Genomic DNA, 19,236 nt, shown 5'->3' on the forward strand with positions numbered 1-19,236 from the left:
GCCTCCTCCAGGCAGGGCATGGACATTTTGGGGTCACTAAACCAGCAGATTCTCACTCAGCCTGTGCCCTGCCTCGGTTTCCCCAGCTGTCACACAGGGCTGAAGCCGGCCTGTTCCCACGCTTGCTGGGAAGTGATTTTTGTGGTTCTCTGCAAAGCCTCCAAGCACTGAGTCTGGCAGCCGCGTGGCTCTTGAACCTCTCCCAGCCTTTCAGAGCTGGCCGGCATGCTTGTGCCCTGGCTAGCAAGCAGCCACTCCAGGCCAGCTCCCAGAGGTGCTGCTGGGCTCCTCCGGTGTCCCAGCCCCATTTCAAGCAGCTGCTTGGCTATGCCAGAGCCTGGGGGAGCACAGCAGCCAGGAGAGCTGTCATGCAGAGCCAGATTTGAGGGCAGCCAGACGTAGCTGGAAGAGCCTCCGTGTCCGCAGGTACTATGGATGAGACACTCAGTTGCAGAGTTCTGCTACTGTGTATCTGTGTGTCCCCAAAGCGGTCCTGAGGACTCCCTGTGGAGATTTAACTCCCTCCTGGCTCTCCAGCCTCAGTCTTAGCTTGGCCTTGGGTGCCCAGCAGAGATGCACTGGGAAACGAACTGTGAGGGATAAATGAACCAATGAACCAATGCAAGGGACAAATGAACCAAGAACCATCCTTCCTCTACTTACTCATTCTCAATGAGGACTTTTGCCACCCAGAGGCAGAAGCTGGTGGGGAGGAGGCACATCTTGCTCAGGCATTTGGTTCTATCCACTCCAGCCACTGTGCTGGTTTTTCATGGTGGCCTTGCTGCTTTTTCCCCCTTTAAAAAATCTTCTTTATTTCAGGAAGAGTCTTAAAGAGGAAGCAATGAAGTATAGAGGTTTGGGCAATGGTAAAGGCAGATCAGGAGGGATGTGGGGGCACACTGGAGTTGGAAGCTGGAGGCAGCACGTGGGGTTGGGGATCCTGTCCTGGTCCTCTTTTAGATCACAGGGACTAGTTGTGGTGCTGTATGTGGGAGTGCACCCTTGGGGTATTAGGGGTGCTGAGGCTGGTGCTGGTTGGGGACCCATCTGGGGACCTTGCATTGTCCCAGGACAGGCCTCCTTTCCTGGTTGCTCAGTTGCATCTATGCTGTTCCGGAGGGACCCAGCTTATGAGTCTGTACCTGGATTTGCCAGCTTCGGAGAAAGGCTGTAGGAGCAGGAACTTGGAGGAAAAACTGGGATTTGCAGTGGTTTTCATTTCCCAAAGCTGCTGTCCTGCTTCCTTCCCCACTGTGCTGATGACACTGCACTGATGACACATATGGCATGTGCCCCCACTGTCCTTCCAATGCCCAGGGGACTCAGGAGTGGAACCCTAGTGATGCTTCCCCCTCCAGGGGGTCCATGATCCTGGAGCAACTTGGTTCCTTGGCTGAGCCTCTTCACCCTTGTGAAGGGTGTGTGTCCCCTCTTGCACATGAGTCCCCATGTCCCTCCTGACTCTTCCACCACTGCTGCCACCCCCAGGGCCACCCTGCTCCCTGCTCTGGCAGAAAACAGACACTATTGTGTCTCTAACCCCGGAGAGACTCCAACATCAACAAGGCAGGGGATTAAAGCTGGCTGTGGTGGTACTCGCTTTGGACTCAGTCCTGCAGTGTAAAGAGGAGGATTGTGTTCCCCTGCCTGCTCCCTGGCCGGGGCTTGACGCTGGCAGAGAGAGCTGTTTCCCCAGCTTTGAAGCTGCCTGGGTGTTTGTTTTCCCTTGTAGCCATGTCCTCTGGGGCCAGGGGCTTGTTGAAACTCAAAGCTGAGCGGGGTCAAGCTGGGGCAGCTGGGGGCAGGAGACCTCCCAGGAGAAGGCAGAGGCGGTGGTGGGGAACTTGGGATGTTGCTCTCGTGCCCTGGGATTGCTCCCATCCTTCTGGGGAGGTCCAGGTGGGCAGTGGTGGATGTTCCCTGTCACCCGTCCCCAGGGCTGGAAGTGGCACAGCCCATCCTGCTTCTGGCTGGGCGAGGACCATGTCCCCTACAGAGATGCCCGCAAGACATGCTCTGACTACAGCTCCACGCTGGTTACCATCACCAACAGGTCAGTGCCATGCCAGTGGTGGTGGGTTTGCCCCAAAACAAGCCCTGCAAGGAAGTGACTTCCAAGGGCTGGAGCATCATGGGCAGCTCAGTGTCCCAGTAGACGATCCCACTCTCACTGTCCCTTCAGGTTCGAGCAGGCATATGTGAGCAGTCTCATCTATGGCTGGGATGGGGAGTATTTTTGGACAGCTCTGCAGGACATCAATGAGACAGGTGCATTCCACTGGCTGAGTGGTGATGAGGTGACGTACACTCACTGGAACCGCAACCAGCCTGGTAAGGGATGGGGGTGGGATGAAGACTCCCTTTCCATGGAGGGCAGGGCTGGCACTGCCCCCCAGAACAGTCCAACTCTAAGGCTGGCATCTCCCCTGCTCTTGTGAGCACTCCAGGTTACAACAAGGGTGGCTGCGTGGCCCTGGCCACTGGCAGCTCCATGGGGCTGTGGGAGGTGAAGAACTGCAGCACTTTCAAGGCCAAGTACATCTGTCGACAGAACTTGGGCACCCCAGTGAATCCTGAACTGCCCAGTCCTTTCCCCACGCCCAGCCTCACTGCCAACTGCCCCCCAGGATGGAGCTCCAACCCCAAACTTCGTCACTGCTACAAGGTGAAGGGGGGTTGGACAGGTTGGTGTGGGGATGCACATGCCTCCCCTGGGCAGGGGAGTGAGGGGCACGTTTTGGTGCTTGCAAGAGGCACTCCACAACCCTGGCTGGGGCTGGATGGCGCCACTGTGTCCTGGGACACGGCTGCCTGCAGGTTGGAACAAGGCTCTGCTCCTGTTCTGCTGTTGAGCCTCCCATGCTGTGGGTTTTTCCTTTCCCAGGTATTCAACTTCGAAAAGCTGCAAGAGAAGAAGACGTGGATCGCTGCACAGGAATTCTGCCGGGAGCTGGGAGCCCAGCTGCTCAGCCTAGGCAGCTATGAGGAGGAGCATTTTGTTGCCAACACCCTCAACAAGATTTTTGGGTGAGAGGCTGGGGGCATCAGTGTGTCCCACTGCTGGTGTGTGCTTGCCACATGCCCACAGCCCTCCTGGTGATCTAGCAGATGTGAGTGGATGGATGGATGGATGGATGGATGGATGGATGGATGGATGGATGGATCTCTCTGAGCACAGACCAGTGTACAGAAGGTGCATCAGTTGGTGTGGCTAATGTGGGAGGTGCACAGGAAGTTCAGTGTAATTTGGGGATGGAGCTTGGGTTTAAAGCAGCTCCAGTCCTGAGATGGCATGCCTGTTATCCCAGTTCCTATCTTCAGGTATGTGGGGATGGCAGGCTTTGAAAACAAACAGAAAAAGCCTTGATTATAAATATATATTTGTAGAGAAGTATAAACCCCTCTGGTCTGAAGGAGGTTGTGTACTCACATGTGCCCCTGGGTCCCCACAGGGAGTCAGAACCGGAGCTTCATGAGCAGCACTGGTTCTGGATTGGCCTGAACCGGCGGGACCCTGCTGGGGACCAGAGCTGGAGGTGGAGCGACGGGCTGGGGGTGAGTCCAGGGGCCATTTGAGTTGTGGGAGGGACGAATCTGGTGCTGGTGAATGGGACCAACACTGCCCATCTCTTTCAACCCCCAGTTCTTCTACCACAACTTTGACCGCAGCAACTATGATGATGACGACATCCGGAGCTGCACAGTGCTGGATCTAGCCTCCCTGCAGTGGATGCCGATGCAGTGTGAAGCCCAGCTGGACTGGATCTGCAAACTGCCCAAAGGTGCTGGCAAAGGGGTCCCCAAAACCATCAGCTGTGACTGCATGGGCTGTAGGGTGGCAGAATCCTTGGGAGGAGGGAGGGTGATTCCTAATTCAAGGACTGGGAGAGGTACTGTCACTTCTGGGGGAATTCAGGAGGGGCATCCTGCCGTTATAGCCCATGGATGGTTTGCAGAGAAGCATCCATGAGAGCATCCCAGCCTGCACCCCACTGACACCTTCTCTTGCCCTTTCTCCAGGTGCCGATGTGAAGGAGCCAGAGATCACAACCCAAGGTGTGTTAGCCACAGCCTTTTGACAAGGTCACAGAATATTTTGAGTTGGAAAGGACCCACAAGGACTATTGAGTCCAGCTCCTGGCCCTGCACCCCAGCAATCCTACCCTGTGCTTGAGAGTGTTGTCCAAATACTCCTTGAGCTCTGGCAGCCGTGGAGCCATAGTTACTGTCCTGGGGAGCCTGTTCAGTGCCTGACCACTCACTGAGGGAAGAACCTTTTCCTGATATCCAACCTCAACCTCTCCTGGCTCAACTTCAGGTCATGCATAGACCACCTGATGTCTTCAATGGATGTCTGCTGCAGTGTTATTAAGAGGGTGGATCCTGGGCAGGGTTGTGGGAGGGAGGGGAATCCAGGCATCCCACTGCAGCTCCATTGCAGGAGAGGGACAAAAGCAAAGCAGACCAATAGACAGGGATGTGGATGTCCTGTCAGGGTGACCATGGCAGGGGTGTCAGCTTCAGTGTAAGGTCTGATCTGTGCCTGCAGGCAGCAAAGAGTGGTTGAAGTACCAGGAGGCCGAGTACAAGTTCTTTGAACACCACTCAACATGGCTGCAGGCAAAGCGCATCTGCAGCTGGTTCCAGGCTGAGCTGACGTCAGTGCACAGCAAGGCCGAGCTGCACTTCCTGGGCCAGAACCTGAAGAAGGTACCAAGGGGACAGGAACTTCCCAGGGCACCAGTGGCCATGGGCTCTGCTACCTTGTGGGTGCTCTTCCTCGCCTTCTTTCACCCTTTTCTGAAGGGACCATATTTGGGGGTGCTAGGCTTTGCTGGGGTCATGATGGATTTGTGTGGTGGCTGGTCCTGATGCCTGGGGGTGGGTTTGGGGCTTAGCAAAGTGATGTTTTTTGCCTTGCTTTTGCAAGCTGGGGAAGGGTGTCTGATCCCCATGGCAGCCTCAGTTGCCCCCAAAGACTCTCCAGTCCCTGAAGGGCACTGATATATCCTCTCTGGGCGTGCAGTTCTCCAGGGGCCAGGAGCAGCACTGGTGGATTGGGCTGCACACCTACGAGAACGACGGGAGGTTCAAGTAAGTCACAGCCACTGTATCCCTGGACGTCCCTACCCTACAGTGCCCATGACATCCCCATACCACTATGTCCCTGCACAGTGTGGTTCCCACATCTCAGAGTGCTGTGACTCAGCATCTGTATCTTGGGTCTCATTATGGGGTGCTGGGCTGGAGATTCCTCACCCAAGAGGGTAGTGGTGGAAAATGCTCCCAGTTAGGGCATTCAAGTGGTCCCATTCACCAAGTCACTGCTCATCCTCCTGATGCTGTTCCAGGTGGTCTGATGGGTCCCTCCTCAACTTTGTCTCTTGGGCACCAGGCAAGCCTCGGCCCATCAGCAAGGACAGGAAGTGTGTGTACATGACAGCCAGCCGAGGTGAGGGCAGGGCAGGGCTCCACATGGGGCTCTGAGTGGCTGGGGCACTGGTACCAGTGCAGAGGGGCTTCATGCCCAGCCTGTCCCTTCCCACAGAGGACTGGGGGGACCAGAAGTGCATGACAGCACTTCCTTACATCTGCAAGCGAAGCAACGTGACAGCTGTGAAGCCTTCCTTGTTTCCGGTACCTGCTGCCACAAGTGGGGGCTGTCCCCAAGGCTGGCTGCCCTTCCTCAGCAAGGTACCACTGGAGGGAGAGAGGACAGCAGGATGGGAGAGGGGATGGCAGGATGACGACTGCTTCCTAGTCTTCCACCAGCCCTGCGGAGCCACAGAGAGAGTGGCTGCAAAATGGCAGGATGGAGATGCCTGCATATGTTTTGTGGGGAGTGCTGGGGGATGCATTTACAGGGATGCTGGGAGACATGCTATGGGATGGTGAAGGTGAGGTGTGTGAGGAGAGATGTGGAAGGGCAGAGGGGTTGGGGGGTGGCCCGCATGAGGGTATGAAGGGGCGAAGGACCATTGTGGCAGAATGGGGCTGCAGAGGGTGGCTGAGTGGGGAGGGTGCAGGGTTCAGGACTGGGGTCAGCTGCATCTCCTGGCCCATCCTGTGCCCCTGCGTCTGCAGTGTTTCAGCTTCAATGGCCATAACAAAGGCGAGATAGTGAAGTGGCCAGAGGCGAAGCAGTTGTGTGAGAGCCAGGGCGCCATCCTGGCCACCATTGCCAGCCCCCTGGAGCAGGGTAGGTCTCCTCTACCCCCACCACCCCACCAGGGTTCTATCTGCCACGGGTGGTCCTCAGCCTCTGACCTGTCATTTGCAGCCTTCATCACTTCCATGCTGCCCAACATCTCCTTGGACCTCTGGATTGGCCTGCACGATGCCCAGGGGGAGTTCCAGTGGGTGGAGGGGGAGCCGCTGCAGCACGTGAGCTGGGCACCTGGAGAGCCCTCAGGCTGCAGCTCCTCCAGCTCCAATGACAAGCCGGTGAGGGAGATTCCCCATAGCACCCCCTTCCCTCAGAAAGGTCCCACAGTGCCAGGCCCAGCCTTGGAAAAGGAAAGATTTAGTGGGCTGGGGTGGCTCTGCAAGGGCAGTGCAGGATGCAGCCCTGCAGGGTGGGGGTTTCTGGCATGGGAATCTCTGCTGTGGAGGAAAACAGTGCAAAGAGCAGTGCTGACCTTGTGCTTTGGCTGTGCAGACCAACTGCGTTGTGGTGTGGCATGGCTCACCCCCCCTCTTCACGGGACGCTGGGATGACCGGAGCTGCCTGGAGGAGAAACACGGCTATGTCTGCCAGCGGAGCATAGGTAGGAGGGGGATGAGGGGACAGCCCCAGCTCTCTTGGCTGAGGAGCTGTCACTGCCACCCTGGTGCCCCATGTTGTGATGGGACTGGGGAACCTGAGGCAATGGGTTTAGCTTGAGGAGACGGACTTAACTTAGGTGGGTGGGTCTCTGATCTCAGCCTTTTGTGGGACAGCCCCAAACCTGTGCACACCAACCTGGCTCAGTGTGTCCCCACAGGGACGTGCATCCTGGTGGACAGCTCTTAGGTGGGGATGGTGCTAGGGTGTCAGTGCTTGTCATTCCTGAGGATGTCCCTCTGCCCTTCCCAGTTGCACCAGGATGTTGCCAGGTGCAACCAGCACAATACTACTAGGGACAGACTGGCCTGGGTAGGGATGGACAAAAGGGTGACCCACCTGGGATGCAGGAACATCCTCCATGCCCTCTGACCATGTCTCTTTTCTCCTCCAGACCCGGCCCTGAGCCCTGCGCAGGCACCATTCCCCCCTTCTCCTACTGGCACCCTCTTTTACCACAACAGCACTTACCGCATCCTGCAGAAACCCCTCAGGTGGCACGAGGCGCTGCTGCTTTGCGAGACCCTCAATGCCACCCTGGCCACCATCTCCAACCCTTACAGTCAGGCCTTCCTCACACAGGCTGTCAGCAGCCTGCAGGCTCCGCTCTGGATTGGGTTGGCCAATGATGAGGTGAGGGAAGGGGGCAAGGCACCTGGGGCACGGGTCCCCAGAGGGATCACAGCAGCCTCCCAGGCACCTCCTCCCTGTGGTGTTCCAGGGAGGCCGGAGCTACTCGTGGCTGACAGAGGAGAATCTCATCTACACCAACTGGCAGGACGGGGAGCCCCAACAGATCACTGGCTGCTCCTACATGGACACGGACGGGAGCTGGCGCACAGCTGGCTGTGACACCAGGCTGCAGGGGGGCATCTGTCAGTTCCAAACAGGTGCTGGCCAGTGGCCTGGGGTAGTCTGGGTGGGGTGTGACCAAGGGATGGAGACGGCATCCCACCAGGGACCTTCTGGAACATGTCCTTGTGGGTCTTGTGCTCTGGGACCCCAACATCCTGTGGCCCACCACACCTTTAATATACCATGTGCTTCCCAGGTCACCCCCGCATGCACAAGTGGACCTACAGTGGTAGCTGTCCCAAATCGCTGGAGGACTCGTCCTGGATCCCCTTCCGGGATCACTGCTACACCTTCCACATGGAGATCACTCTTGGGCAGAAGGATGCCATGAAGAGGTGCCAGAAAGGTATGAGGGAGCTGGGGTGGTAAAGGAGGGTGATGCTTCCTTGCAAATGGAAAAGAGTGAGATCCCCAGGATGTTTGTGGGTGCAGCAGAGCCCCCTTGTCCCTGTGCCCCTGTCCAGCCTTGGTCAGCCATTGTCTCCTTGCTGTTCCATGTTAGGGTTCCGCAGTCATCACGTGGTTCGTGGGTGGGTCCTGAACTTTGTCCTGTTGGGCACTGCTGCTCCCTAACTCAATCCTCGCAGTTCTGGGCCTCTCCTTGACAGTCTTCCCTCTGCAGTTGGCGGCACAGTGTTGTCCATCCAGGATGAAATGGAGAATGTCTTTGTGTGGGAGCATCTCCAGGCGTACGAGGGCCTTTCCAAGGGGGCCTGGCTGGGCATGACCTTCAACCCCAAAGGTACAAAGGAAGGAATGAGGTTTGAGATATTCCCTCAGGCACCTCCATGAACTCCCACCAAGTCTGTGGTGAGCAGAGGAAGCCCTTGGTGGTGGCACCAGTGAGGAGGGCTCATACCATAGTGTGACCAGGCACACTAGTGTCTCAGGCTGTGCTGGACATACTGCGTGTGCCCTCCTCTGGCTCGGTGGGATAGGAAACCCAAAGCCAAAGCCTTCTTCAAGGCACTGGAGCCTGCAGATTCAGGAAGGTGTGCTGTAGCCCCTGGTCCTCCTCATCACACTGCCTCACCATAGAATCACAGAGTCATGGGATGGTTTGGGTTGGAAGAGACCTTCAAGCCAATCCAGTCTCACCCCCTGCCATGGGCAGGCCCACCTTCTACTAGACCAGGCTTCCCAGAGCCCTGTCACACTTCCTTGTACTTTCTGAACTGGAGCAAAGGTGGGGTGTCCTCTTCAGCTGCCTTAAGCCTAATTTTCCCATTTTCCAGGTGGCACCTTGGTTTGGCATGACAACAGTGCTGTGAACTACTCCAACTGGGGCCAGCACGACACGGGGCCCAGCATGCTTAGCCAGAACAGCTGCTACTGGATCCAGAGCAGCAACGGCGTGTGGCGTTTAGGCTCCTGCACAAACGTAACCATGGGGGTCATCTGCAAGATCCCCCGAGGTAGGGCCCCCTCTGCTGCTTGAGGCTGCTGGGCTGATGTAGGGTGAGCTGGGGGTCTGGGCAGGGTGGTGCATGGCAGAACTGTCACAGTGGCAGCACCAACCACATGTTTTCAGTAATTCCAGTGCAGGGGCTTATATGGGTTGGTGTTGGGGTTTACAGGTCTCCATTGGGCTCAGTGATGGGCTGCGCCCAATGTGTCTCATTGGCTGTGTCAGCTCCTTGGGGCAGGATGGGGCCAATGGAACAGTGGTAGAGCAGAGCCAGAGGACCAGCCCAGCTATTCATCACCTGTTGCCCGTGTGGTGCAGCACTGGGAGCAGTGCAGAGTGTGGGTCCAGACTTGATGGTTGTGGGAAGATGGGAGGGTGTCGTGGCTATGCACTCACCTGTCTATGTTGCCATTGCAGTGGAGGAGAGCAGCTTTTCCAGGGCAGGTGAGTAGCACCATCAGCCTGGGCATAGTACTGGGACTGGAAACGAGGACTGGGAGCCTGTGCCACAGCCCGACTTATGTAAATAATGAAAGGAATGGGGTTTACGGGTGGAGAATGCCATTCCCAAGTGACTTTGGCCTTGACTTAGGACTCCTCAGCAGCAGGAGCCATCATTTCATTAAGGTGTGTGTCTGCCCAGCTGCTTGCCAGACTCTCCTTCCAGTGCCCACACTGCCTGGTCAGTCAGGGGGATGGCCAGCATGTTTGCTGGGAGGATCCCAAAGATCCATCCCAGGCAGCTGCTAAATGTTCATACACACCACAAAAGACCCAGGGAGTCTGCCCAGCCCCAGGAGGTCTGCCCAGAGCAAGACGTCCACAAAACACCAAAGCAGATTGGCAGAGTCACAGAATATGCTGAGCTGGAAGGGACCCACCAGGATCAAGGATCATTGAGTCCAGCTCTTTAAGTGAATGACCCATACGGAAATCAAATCCACAACCTTGGTGTTACTAGCATCATGCTTAACCAACTGAGCTAATCTCATTCCAGTCCTGTCCTGCTCTCCAGGGTGGTAGTCAGCCCCAAGACTGCCAGAGCTCAGGAAGTGTTTGGTCAGCACTCTCAGGCACAGGGCTGGATTCTTGGGGTGTCCTGTGCAGGTCCAGGAGTTGGACTTGGTGACCTTTGTGGGTTCCTTCCAACTTGGGACATTCTATGATTAAATCACCGTGCCCAGAAACACGGGTCTAGCTGGAGCCCCACCAGCCTCAGCCTCTCCTGCAGGCTGAGCGGGGAACAGGAGCCATCTGTCTGCCTCTCAACAGCCTTTTCCTCCCTGCAGCTCTGCCAGAGAACACAACAACCGTCGCAGTGGTTGTGCTGTCCACACTGGCACTGTGCACCTTGCTGGGGGTCGTTGTCTTCCTGTACAAGCGCCGACAGGGCGCAGAGCGGGGCGCCTTCGAGAGTGCTCGCTACAGCCGCACCACCTCCAACCCCAGTGAATCTGCTGAGAAGAACATCCTGGTGTCAGACATGGAGATGAACGAGCAGCAAGACTAATGGCAGAGGGGACGCTGGGGATGGGGATCTGGGGAGGGGGGAGGATGGAGAGCATCATGCATGCTATCCCCATGGTGCATGGGGCAGGGGTGGCAGCAGGACTGGTGTGGCAGGGCAGGGAGAGGGGCTGGGATCAGGGTTGCGGTCCAGCCAGGTGGGCAAGAGGGAGCCAGGGTCCCTCCTGCCTGGCATGTCACTGCCATCACCTCTGGGCTTGTCCCCAGCTGCTGGGATTTTGCCTGCAGCAGCTGTGGTGGCAGTTTCAGAGCTAAAAAGTTTTGAGAGAAGTTGCTGCACAAGTTTGAGAGCTTTCCAGTGGCATGAACGGGCTCCAAGACACCTTTGCCTTGGGAGAAGGCAAGCACAGGGATTCAGGGCCCTGCAGCAGGCTCTTCCCCCAGGAACCGAGCTGGTGTCCACGAAGACATCCTCCCAGGCAAGAGGTCTCCAAAGCCGATCTACCTCCCCTCTGTGTGCAGCGGCAAGGGCCCTGCCAGCTCCCAGCCCCACCACTGTGCCGCTCCTTCCCTCTCTTCGGCTTCATCCCCGCCTCTAGCAGAAAGCAGACACACTGTTGCAGCGATCCTAGCATGGAGCCCCACAGGATCAGCGATGGAATTCTCTCCTCCCTGGCACATTCCTAGGGCTGTGTACAGCCCCAGGGATGCTGTGGCAGCTTCCCTGTTCTGTAAGCCAGAGCTTGTCTCATTTTCTTTGATGTGTGTGTCCCCCAAATAACTGCACGGGAGAGCACACCAGCAAAATGCTGGCCCAGCCCCTCTGGTGGAGCGCCCTCAGCCCCCCGGAGCCCACAGGAGGAGTCGGGTGCTGGGGCAGGAGATGCTGCCAGAGATCTGGGACCACCCTCTGTGCCTTGTTGGGCAGGGATGGCGTGGGGCTGGGGTCACTTGCTGCTGGTGCCTTGTTGGGCCCAGAAGGCTGAGGATCAGTGCTCTAGAGTGGGGAGGATTTGGGAAGTTTTGGTGGTTATTTTGAAGTTGGTGGTTTGTTGGTTTTCTAAGGAAATTATGGTAGCTTTTGTTGCTATACTGTACTGAGTGCGTGCTGAATATATACGTTTTTTCACACAGCTGACTGGGGTGTGTGTGGTTGCCTGTTTCCATGTAGGGTGTAGCAGAGGAGGAGGTGGAGGAGGAAGAAGGCAGTGTGTGCCTTCCTGCCTGGCTTTTGAGCTGTGCAGGGAGGAGTGGGGGTGCCCAGGGCTGAGCCATCCTCCATCAGCTTCATGCAGCAGCATCCTGGGATGAAGGATGCCTGGAGACAGCGAGAGTTGTTAGGTCCTCAACGACGGTTCCCTGCTAGGAATGGGATCCAAGGAGCCCCTTGGACCTCTGAAGTGGGGTGACATAGTCCTACAAAAGATGTTGCCTTTAGCCCTCTGCCTCTGAGGCTCAAGTTGGGGTTGGTTTTGCTGTAAGAACAGGAACAAGAAAATTTTTCTAAGTCTCTTTTTTGACACCCGTGTGCATTTTAAAATCTGTTGATGAACACTTAAGCTGGACATTAAGTGTTAAAAAAATTGTTGGGGGGTGGAATGGGGGAACTGGGTACCGCTTAGTTTTTGTTTAATTTTTGGCAACCTACGAAAGCTGCCATGAAATTTCAGGGTGAGGAAGAATCTGGAGCACATAGATCTGCCCCAGCTCCATTTCTCTCTCTCAGCTTTCTCTGCCTTTATTTCCTGAGTCCTTTCTAGTTTGGAGCAGTTGGTTCTGTCCGTGAGCCCATGCCTTCCTGATGTGGGAGCTAGAGCCTGAAAAGCCAAGCATGAATCCCTTCTCATCCCCAGTATCTGGAATTCCTGCTGCAGGGGTGCTTGGAATAGCATCCTGAGCTGGAAGCTGTGCTGCTGGTGAGGTGGAGGTCTAGGATTAACTCCTGGATGGTCAGAGATGTTAGGAAGTCCTAAAAAATAAAGATTGAGGTTAGGATTGATGGGCAGGTGCAAGGGCAAAGCAGTGCTGAGGGTGCAGCTGGGCAGTCGGGGCTCCTTTGAAGTGATGAGACCCTGCGCAGGGTGGGAGCAGGGTAGCACAAGGCATTAATGGTGGGATGGTGGGGAGTGATAGGTGCTGGAGGAAATTCTGTACCATGGAGAGGCTGGGAAGGAGGTCCCATAGCCCTGCAGGAGTTGTTAAACTTGGCTCTCACCCAGTCCAGCCTGGAAGACCTTGTTTAAGAGAGTTTTCTTTTTTTCTTTCTTCTGGATTACTTTGTAGTTTTTCCTTCTCCTTTGCTTTTGAGAAAATAAATCTGTCCAGTCTAGGAGAAATGTTGTCTGAGAAGAGTTTTGTGAGCTGTCAGCAGGGAAACACATATATGGTTACATGGTATCATTATCACCATTAGGTAATGTGAAGAATTGCTTAACAGGACCCTGTCAAATATATATATTTATATATATATATATACACACATACACACACACACACACACATATATATATATATATATATATATATATATATGCTTTTTTTTTACTCTCTGTGGTTTGTAAGTTCCTTTTAGAAACTTGGAAATAAAATTTCCTTACCCACTTATTTTCTTCCTTTTATTTTTTTCCCCCTTCCTTTTATTTGGGAAAAGCAAAGCTTGTCTTTCCCTGTGTCCCCAACAAGAAATGACTGTAAAGCTGGAATGACACTTTCCTGCCTGCAGCAGAGGAGGTTCCAAAGTGCCCAGGTGAGGGGGATGTTGTATTGATTCCTTGTGCTTTTTGGTTGCATGTCCCATGGATATGGTGTCTCTGTTCCACTGGTTGTTTTGAAGTGTTGGCTGGAGCGCTCCCACACATCAGGCTTCCCTTGCTTGCACTGGTCTCTGGGTGCTGTTTCCTCACCTCCCTCTTCTTTGGGGCTTCCCTGTCCTGGGGCTGTGCACACCCACCACTCCTTTCCCTGGAGTCAGAACCAGCACTTCCCTGCTTGCCCACTGTGCCCAGGAGAGAGGCGATTTCATAATCACAGAATCACTTAATCATGAATTTTTTTGGTTGGGAAAGTCCTCTAAGCTCATCGAGTTCAACCGTTCCCCCAGCACTGTCAACTACCACTAACCCATGCTCCTACTTGCCTCATCCACACAGCTTTTAAATTTCAATGAGGTTTTGTTTGGGTTTACTGGGCCCATTTGATTTTGTCTTTGATTGGGTAAAGAGCACAGAGCAGGCACCTGGAGCAGAAACTCTCAGGATGCTTTGAAGGAAGAAATTATTTTTCTCTTCTGGTTTTCACCCAAGAGGTGAGAGGATCTCAGGGAGTGCTGCTCTGTTTAATTGTAAACAGCAGTAGAAATAATGTGGAGGGACACTGCACTGCAGCAGGGAAAAGGAAACTGGACTCAACTTCCTTCTGGAGTTAAACCCTCTCAGGGTGATCTGACCTGAATTCAGGTATGTGTTTTCTCTTCAAACGAATCTCAGGCAAATCTTGTAATACTGGTGTGAAACAGTGAAGATCAGAATGTGGTTTACTTATTTATATTTTAATGCAAAAGAAATGTGGCCTTTGGGGAAAAGCACAGTTTCTACTAACCAGAGGCTCTTTCTCACAGGCCTGAAGAATGTCTGCCTTTTATCAACTCTTCGAAATTTGAACTGAGCATGCTCATTTTAAAAGACGCTTTAGAAAATTCCATGAGGTCTGGTTCAGAATGGATTAATCTGAAGAAGGATACAAAATAGCCTCATTATTTCAATCCCCTTTAACTTCCCTGCTGAATACCAAGGTATCAGATAGAGGGAAGGCAGCACCTCCAAAGCAGGCAACTAGCACATTCTAAATTAGTCTCTGGCAGGTGAGCTGCCTGTTAGCTCACAGATCAGCCCTGGATCATGGGCTAGTGTAGGGGTGTGGAAGGGAAATGTCCTTTTTATTTTCAGAAGCAGTTTATAGCACATGTAAGGGCAGCACACCACACACAGACCGCAGGCTGGGCTTCATCTGATAAATCTGAGTCAGCCCAGGGTGTTGGCACAGCCCGAGACTCCTGTTGTGTCAGTTCTGGTGCACTCACTGGGTGTTGGCAGACCTAAATTGGGTCAGGTGAACAGTGACCTAAAGTTCCCTGTTTTGAATAAAAAGAGGAGACTAGGGCAGCTTGGTGAGTTGCAGTGTCTACACAGCACCTGATGACATGTGCACAGAATCCTGCCCTCAAAGGCTAAATCCCTCAATTTGATAGGTAAAAACAGGCCTAAGCTGCTCATGCCCTACTCATCATTTGTACTGAATACTTGTAGCCATGCACTGAGATGGCCCCAATATCCACAGTGTGTGGGAAGCACTCTAGTATATTTGGGAGTCCTACAGCACAGGCAGTGCAGAATCCATGCTCAGCTGTACTTAAGGCATGTGGTGGGTTTGTCTACAAGCTGTAGCTAGCAGAGTGTAGAGAGGGTGAGGAGCCTGCTCAGCTGAGCTGCTCTTTGTCACTCAGATCCAGCACAGTGCTGCTTGTGAGGGTCACCGCTCAGTGTTACATGTTCAGGAACATGAATGTGCTGAGGGGTTGCAGCACAGCAGAGGCCAGGGTTTTGCAGAGCCACGGATGTGTCTGGGCTGTGACCAGTGGCCACTGCCTTTTTGAATCAAATTGCTCTCGGCAGCTGTTTTCATTTCACTCTGTGGTAAAAACCGCTGCTCTAAAAACAACCAGTTTGTGCAAAACTAGTCAGCACAAGACCTTTCTTTCCTTATTCCCAGAAGCCAGACATAAGCCTGACTCAGAAGGTATTAATCTGTGTGGGATAAAGGAGGAATCCAATGTTCTGTGAATGCGCTGTCTGCTTAGTAAGTGATTTTTTTTCAGGAATAATCAAATATGCTGGGTGCTCCTCACTTGGGATGATTACCAGTTCATGCTGAATTGTTACCTTCTAATTCACTCAGTACTCAGTTTGTAAGGTCCAATGTGAACACCAGTGAGCACAGTTCCACACATGGATCAGGTTTCCAGTGACGGACAATAACCAGTATGGACTTAACCAGCAGCATAGGGGATAATAAGTCCCTTAAAATTTACAAAATTATACCATCTCGTCACAGAGTAAAAAGAATTATAATGTATTAAGCAAAATGTTTCAAGTTCATGTAATTGAGAAAATGTGCAAATCAGGCAAGAATACAGAAAATTCATGTACAAATCTGTGCCTTAAAAATAAGCTTAAAAGAATTTATACAGCAAATTTGTACTGATCAATTATTTGGCTGAGATGCAAATGGTTCAGGCTTTTTACTGTACAGTGCAGTGAAACCTTCAGGCTCTTTCCTAGCTTCACTTCCAAATAACAGCTGTATTTTCTAGCTGCTTTCCGTGGATTCAACTCTATGTGCCAGCATTGAAGTCAAGATCTGAGCAATTGTTTTCTTTCTGCCTACACTCTCCCTCATAAAACAACGGAAAATTCCCACTTTGTTGAGGTCATGATAGTTATTAGAGAACGTAAAATACAAGAACTTTCTTATAAGTTCATCACACTCCAGCTGAGAGAAAACACTCTATGTGTTGTTCACAGATATAAAAGTGTGCTCTGGTCCCCTTGGCTGGAAGCTGTGGACAAGATCACATCACTTTATAAGCTCAAACTCTAATCAGAAGAAACCTCAGAAGCAAAGTATGTCAGTGTTAGAGGTGACTCCAGACGCACATCAGGGGACTACAGGAATCACCACAGCTTGTGATTTTAAAAGTTAAAGGAGGTTAGTTATAAACACATCTTACTAGCCAACTGTTTCCAATTAGGTGAGGCAGTTTTGGGACATAATCAACAGAAATGCCATTGACTCCACTACTGGTTACCTTAACCTGTGGTCTTTGAAAGTAATTAGCTGTCAGTGTTTGGACTTTAAAAGACATCAGTAGAAGTTAAAAAAGGACTGTGAATAAACACGCTTGTTTTGGCTTTAGTTAAAGTAGGAGAAAAGTAGGAGTATAAAAAAACAGTGAAAAGGGTACTTAATATAAAGGCTTCTTGGTGGAATTCCAAGGTCATGAGAGTTTTATATGTTTTTCTCAGAGTCAGGATCTGTAAACGAAGAATGAAGGGTGGTTTAGAATTCTTTTCTTCATTAACAAGAAAAAAAAACTAAGTGAAGTTAACAAGATGAAAAGTCATTGTTTTCTCTTAAGTTTGGAGACAGAGAACAATCACTGAGTAATTATTTTGATTGCCATTATCTGCACAGTTATCTTGCTGTTCTGCTCTCTAAGGCACCTGCACAACCCCTTCCAAACTTGGTTCTGCTGCCCATCTGAGGGTACAACAGCTTCCTCACCATTCAAAGGCTGTTTATCACAGGCTATGATGTAGCCTTCATTTATACAGTTTGACTTACTGTGAGAAAGTACAAAGTGTAAATAAGGTTTTCTCACTACACATAAACTTCTAAGAACTGCAATGCCTCGGTGTCTTTTGCTTAAAATGGGAATTTTGTAATCCTTACAGTAGTGTTGATAAGTTTTAATACGTGGAAAACCTTTTCAAGCCACTGATTGCAAATCATGCAAAATCATGCAGAGTCCTGCTTGCTTAGATTATCTATTATTTACAATACAGCTGGAGAAGCAGTTTTCTTTTTGATGGGTTTGTCAAATCTATAGCATTGTTAACTCTCCAATATTATATAAGAAGTAAATTTGGTCCATTCAGTAACCACCAGACGTAGCTCTTTTGGCATAGTGGCTAGATGGGGGACAGTGTTATTTAAAAAAAGTAGGAAGGTCTATTTAGAAGAGACATGATCATTAATTGTTAAAATTTAATTCAAAACACAATTTTATATTCTAAGGAATGTGTCAGCATCAGCAAGTCACTTTTTGTCTCTCTGTGTTTGAGAATGTTTTGCGCCATGCTCTGATGGAAGGCAATGTGCTGGAAGTGGAAAGGGCAAGTCCTGCTGTAGGAATTCCTCACTGCTGGAGCTAATGGGATAGAGCCTGTGAAAGCTGCAGCTGTAATCAGTCAGGCAGTTACCAGGTGTCACTGCAGCCCCAGCCAACAGCACCGAAGAGTAATCCTTTGGCCAAAACCCATGGAAGGGGAAGTGCATCCATGAAAGGAAAGGGACTCACTCCAGCTGTTTGAGCTTTCCTGAGAAGTGAGTTGAGTTACAGACACAGGAGCTGAAGCCTTGCGCCACTCGTTCGGCATTTCACATTGTTGCCAGTCATTCTAAGCCTTTTAAATCGTATTTATATGTGCTGTTTTCCTGCAACTGGCACGTTTGAAAGAGAAACATCACTTTAGCAGCAGCATCACAATCTGCAACTTCATCATCAGCTCCTCAGTAAATGGATCTGCAAGATAACAAAATACCTGTCAGTCACTGGGAAAAATGCCTACTTAAAATATGCATTCTCATTTTTCTCTTCACTACGTGGACAATAGATTGTAATAGGACCTGGAAGGTAAAGGAAAAGTATCTGGTTTGGCCAAAGAAGGCAAATTCACACTCAGGAGAATATTATTATGCTAGAGTAATAAATAATTTACTATTAAGAAAGTTTTCTTACCCTTGTATTTGCATTTTATGTCAGCCTTTTAAAGAAATACAACCCCATTTACTGGTTGAGGGACAGGAGTTCCTGTTCTGTAACACAATTCAGCAGTGGTACATCAGATACAGGGAGTTAATCTCTTTTTAGCCAATAATCATTGTCCACAAAATTTAGTTAAATATGAAGTTTACTTTGCCTAAATAGCCATTAAAAATCAGAATTAGGACAAAGAAAATTACTTCTCTAATGGAAAATAGATAAAATACCTGTGCAATGGATATTTTAACTCCAAGATCAAAGTGAAGGTTGTGAGCAGGAACTATGGAGGCAGCAGACTTACAATCACAAGGCACAGAGCAAATATAGAGTGTGTTACACTCAGACATAGGGAGTGAGTGATCCCTGACTCACCAGGTGATAGAAGTATCAATAAAAAATAAGTTCAAGCAAGTTTCATAACTACATTTAAATTTTTTTCTTTACTTCTCATTGATTCAATTTAAAACCCTCTTGTTCACAGAATATGTTCCAGGGTTCCACATTTCTGTGGCTTAGATGTACTGCAGGATTGAAGACGATTTTATTTTCCTGGAGTAATGGTCACATTCAGGATAAGGTGTGAGGCAAAACAGAGTTTGAAGGGAGGGAAAGGGGACACAGACTGAAAGAATTTGCTGAACAACAAAGACTGCTGAAAACGTATTTTTTTAATCAGTAATACCAGCACCTCTTTAAAATTCTTGTCTGGAATGCAAGGTAAAAAAAAAAAAAACCAAAAAACTGTGAATACATTTTAGCAGGTTACTAGCAGTCTTCCAACATCCTTCTGAACTCAGCAGGGATGGGCACCTAAAAATCCAATGGCTTAATGTAGTTGTAGGTCTTGAATCCTGAGAAAAGAAACAACCCAGAAAGTTTCCTCAAAGGATAAGGCTTCAGCTGGTCTTTGTTCAGACACTGAACTTGGTGTGTAAAACAGCTTGGGGCTTCTGCTCTGTTTGACGGAGCCCTGCTCTTTGACATCACAGCTGTATGAGTAAATGCTCAATGCTCTAACCCACAGAATACAAAATCATCTTGCAAGTAAAAGCAGAGTATTTTCTTACAGAAAATATAAGA

General features: G+C 51.1%; 1 protein-coding gene across 1 annotated transcript in view; it reads left to right on the plus strand.

The window, feature by feature from the left end:
• MRC2 (mannose receptor C-type 2) overlaps positions 1–13,088 on the plus strand; it is a 28,834-nt gene extending 15,746 nt beyond the window's left edge. Inside the window, exons 10-30 of the mRNA XM_074557422.1 lie at positions 1,941–2,056; positions 2,186–2,334; positions 2,451–2,668; positions 2,888–3,030; positions 3,456–3,558; positions 3,647–3,785; positions 4,024–4,059; positions 4,553–4,713; positions 5,030–5,097; positions 5,355–5,455; positions 5,552–5,697; positions 6,088–6,202; positions 6,284–6,447; positions 6,662–6,770; positions 7,221–7,459; positions 7,548–7,716; positions 7,878–8,027; positions 8,304–8,423; positions 8,917–9,096; positions 9,507–9,533; positions 10,379–13,088. Coding sequence (XP_074413523.1) covers positions 1,941–2,056; positions 2,186–2,334; positions 2,451–2,668; positions 2,888–3,030; positions 3,456–3,558; positions 3,647–3,785; positions 4,024–4,059; positions 4,553–4,713; positions 5,030–5,097; positions 5,355–5,455; positions 5,552–5,697; positions 6,088–6,202; positions 6,284–6,447; positions 6,662–6,770; positions 7,221–7,459; positions 7,548–7,716; positions 7,878–8,027; positions 8,304–8,423; positions 8,917–9,096; positions 9,507–9,533; positions 10,379–10,599 — 2,874 coding nt within the window. The 3' untranslated portion in view covers positions 10,600–13,088. The remainder of the gene's footprint in view (positions 1–1,940; positions 2,057–2,185; positions 2,335–2,450; positions 2,669–2,887; positions 3,031–3,455; positions 3,559–3,646; positions 3,786–4,023; positions 4,060–4,552; positions 4,714–5,029; positions 5,098–5,354; positions 5,456–5,551; positions 5,698–6,087; positions 6,203–6,283; positions 6,448–6,661; positions 6,771–7,220; positions 7,460–7,547; positions 7,717–7,877; positions 8,028–8,303; positions 8,424–8,916; positions 9,097–9,506; positions 9,534–10,378) is intronic.
• The last annotated feature ends 6,148 nt before the right edge of the window (positions 13,089–19,236 follow it).

This window comes from Zonotrichia albicollis, chromosome 23 (genome assembly GCF_047830755.1).
Source record: "Zonotrichia albicollis isolate bZonAlb1 chromosome 23, bZonAlb1.hap1, whole genome shotgun sequence".
Taxonomy (NCBI): Eukaryota; Metazoa; Chordata; class Aves; order Passeriformes; family Passerellidae; genus Zonotrichia; species Zonotrichia albicollis.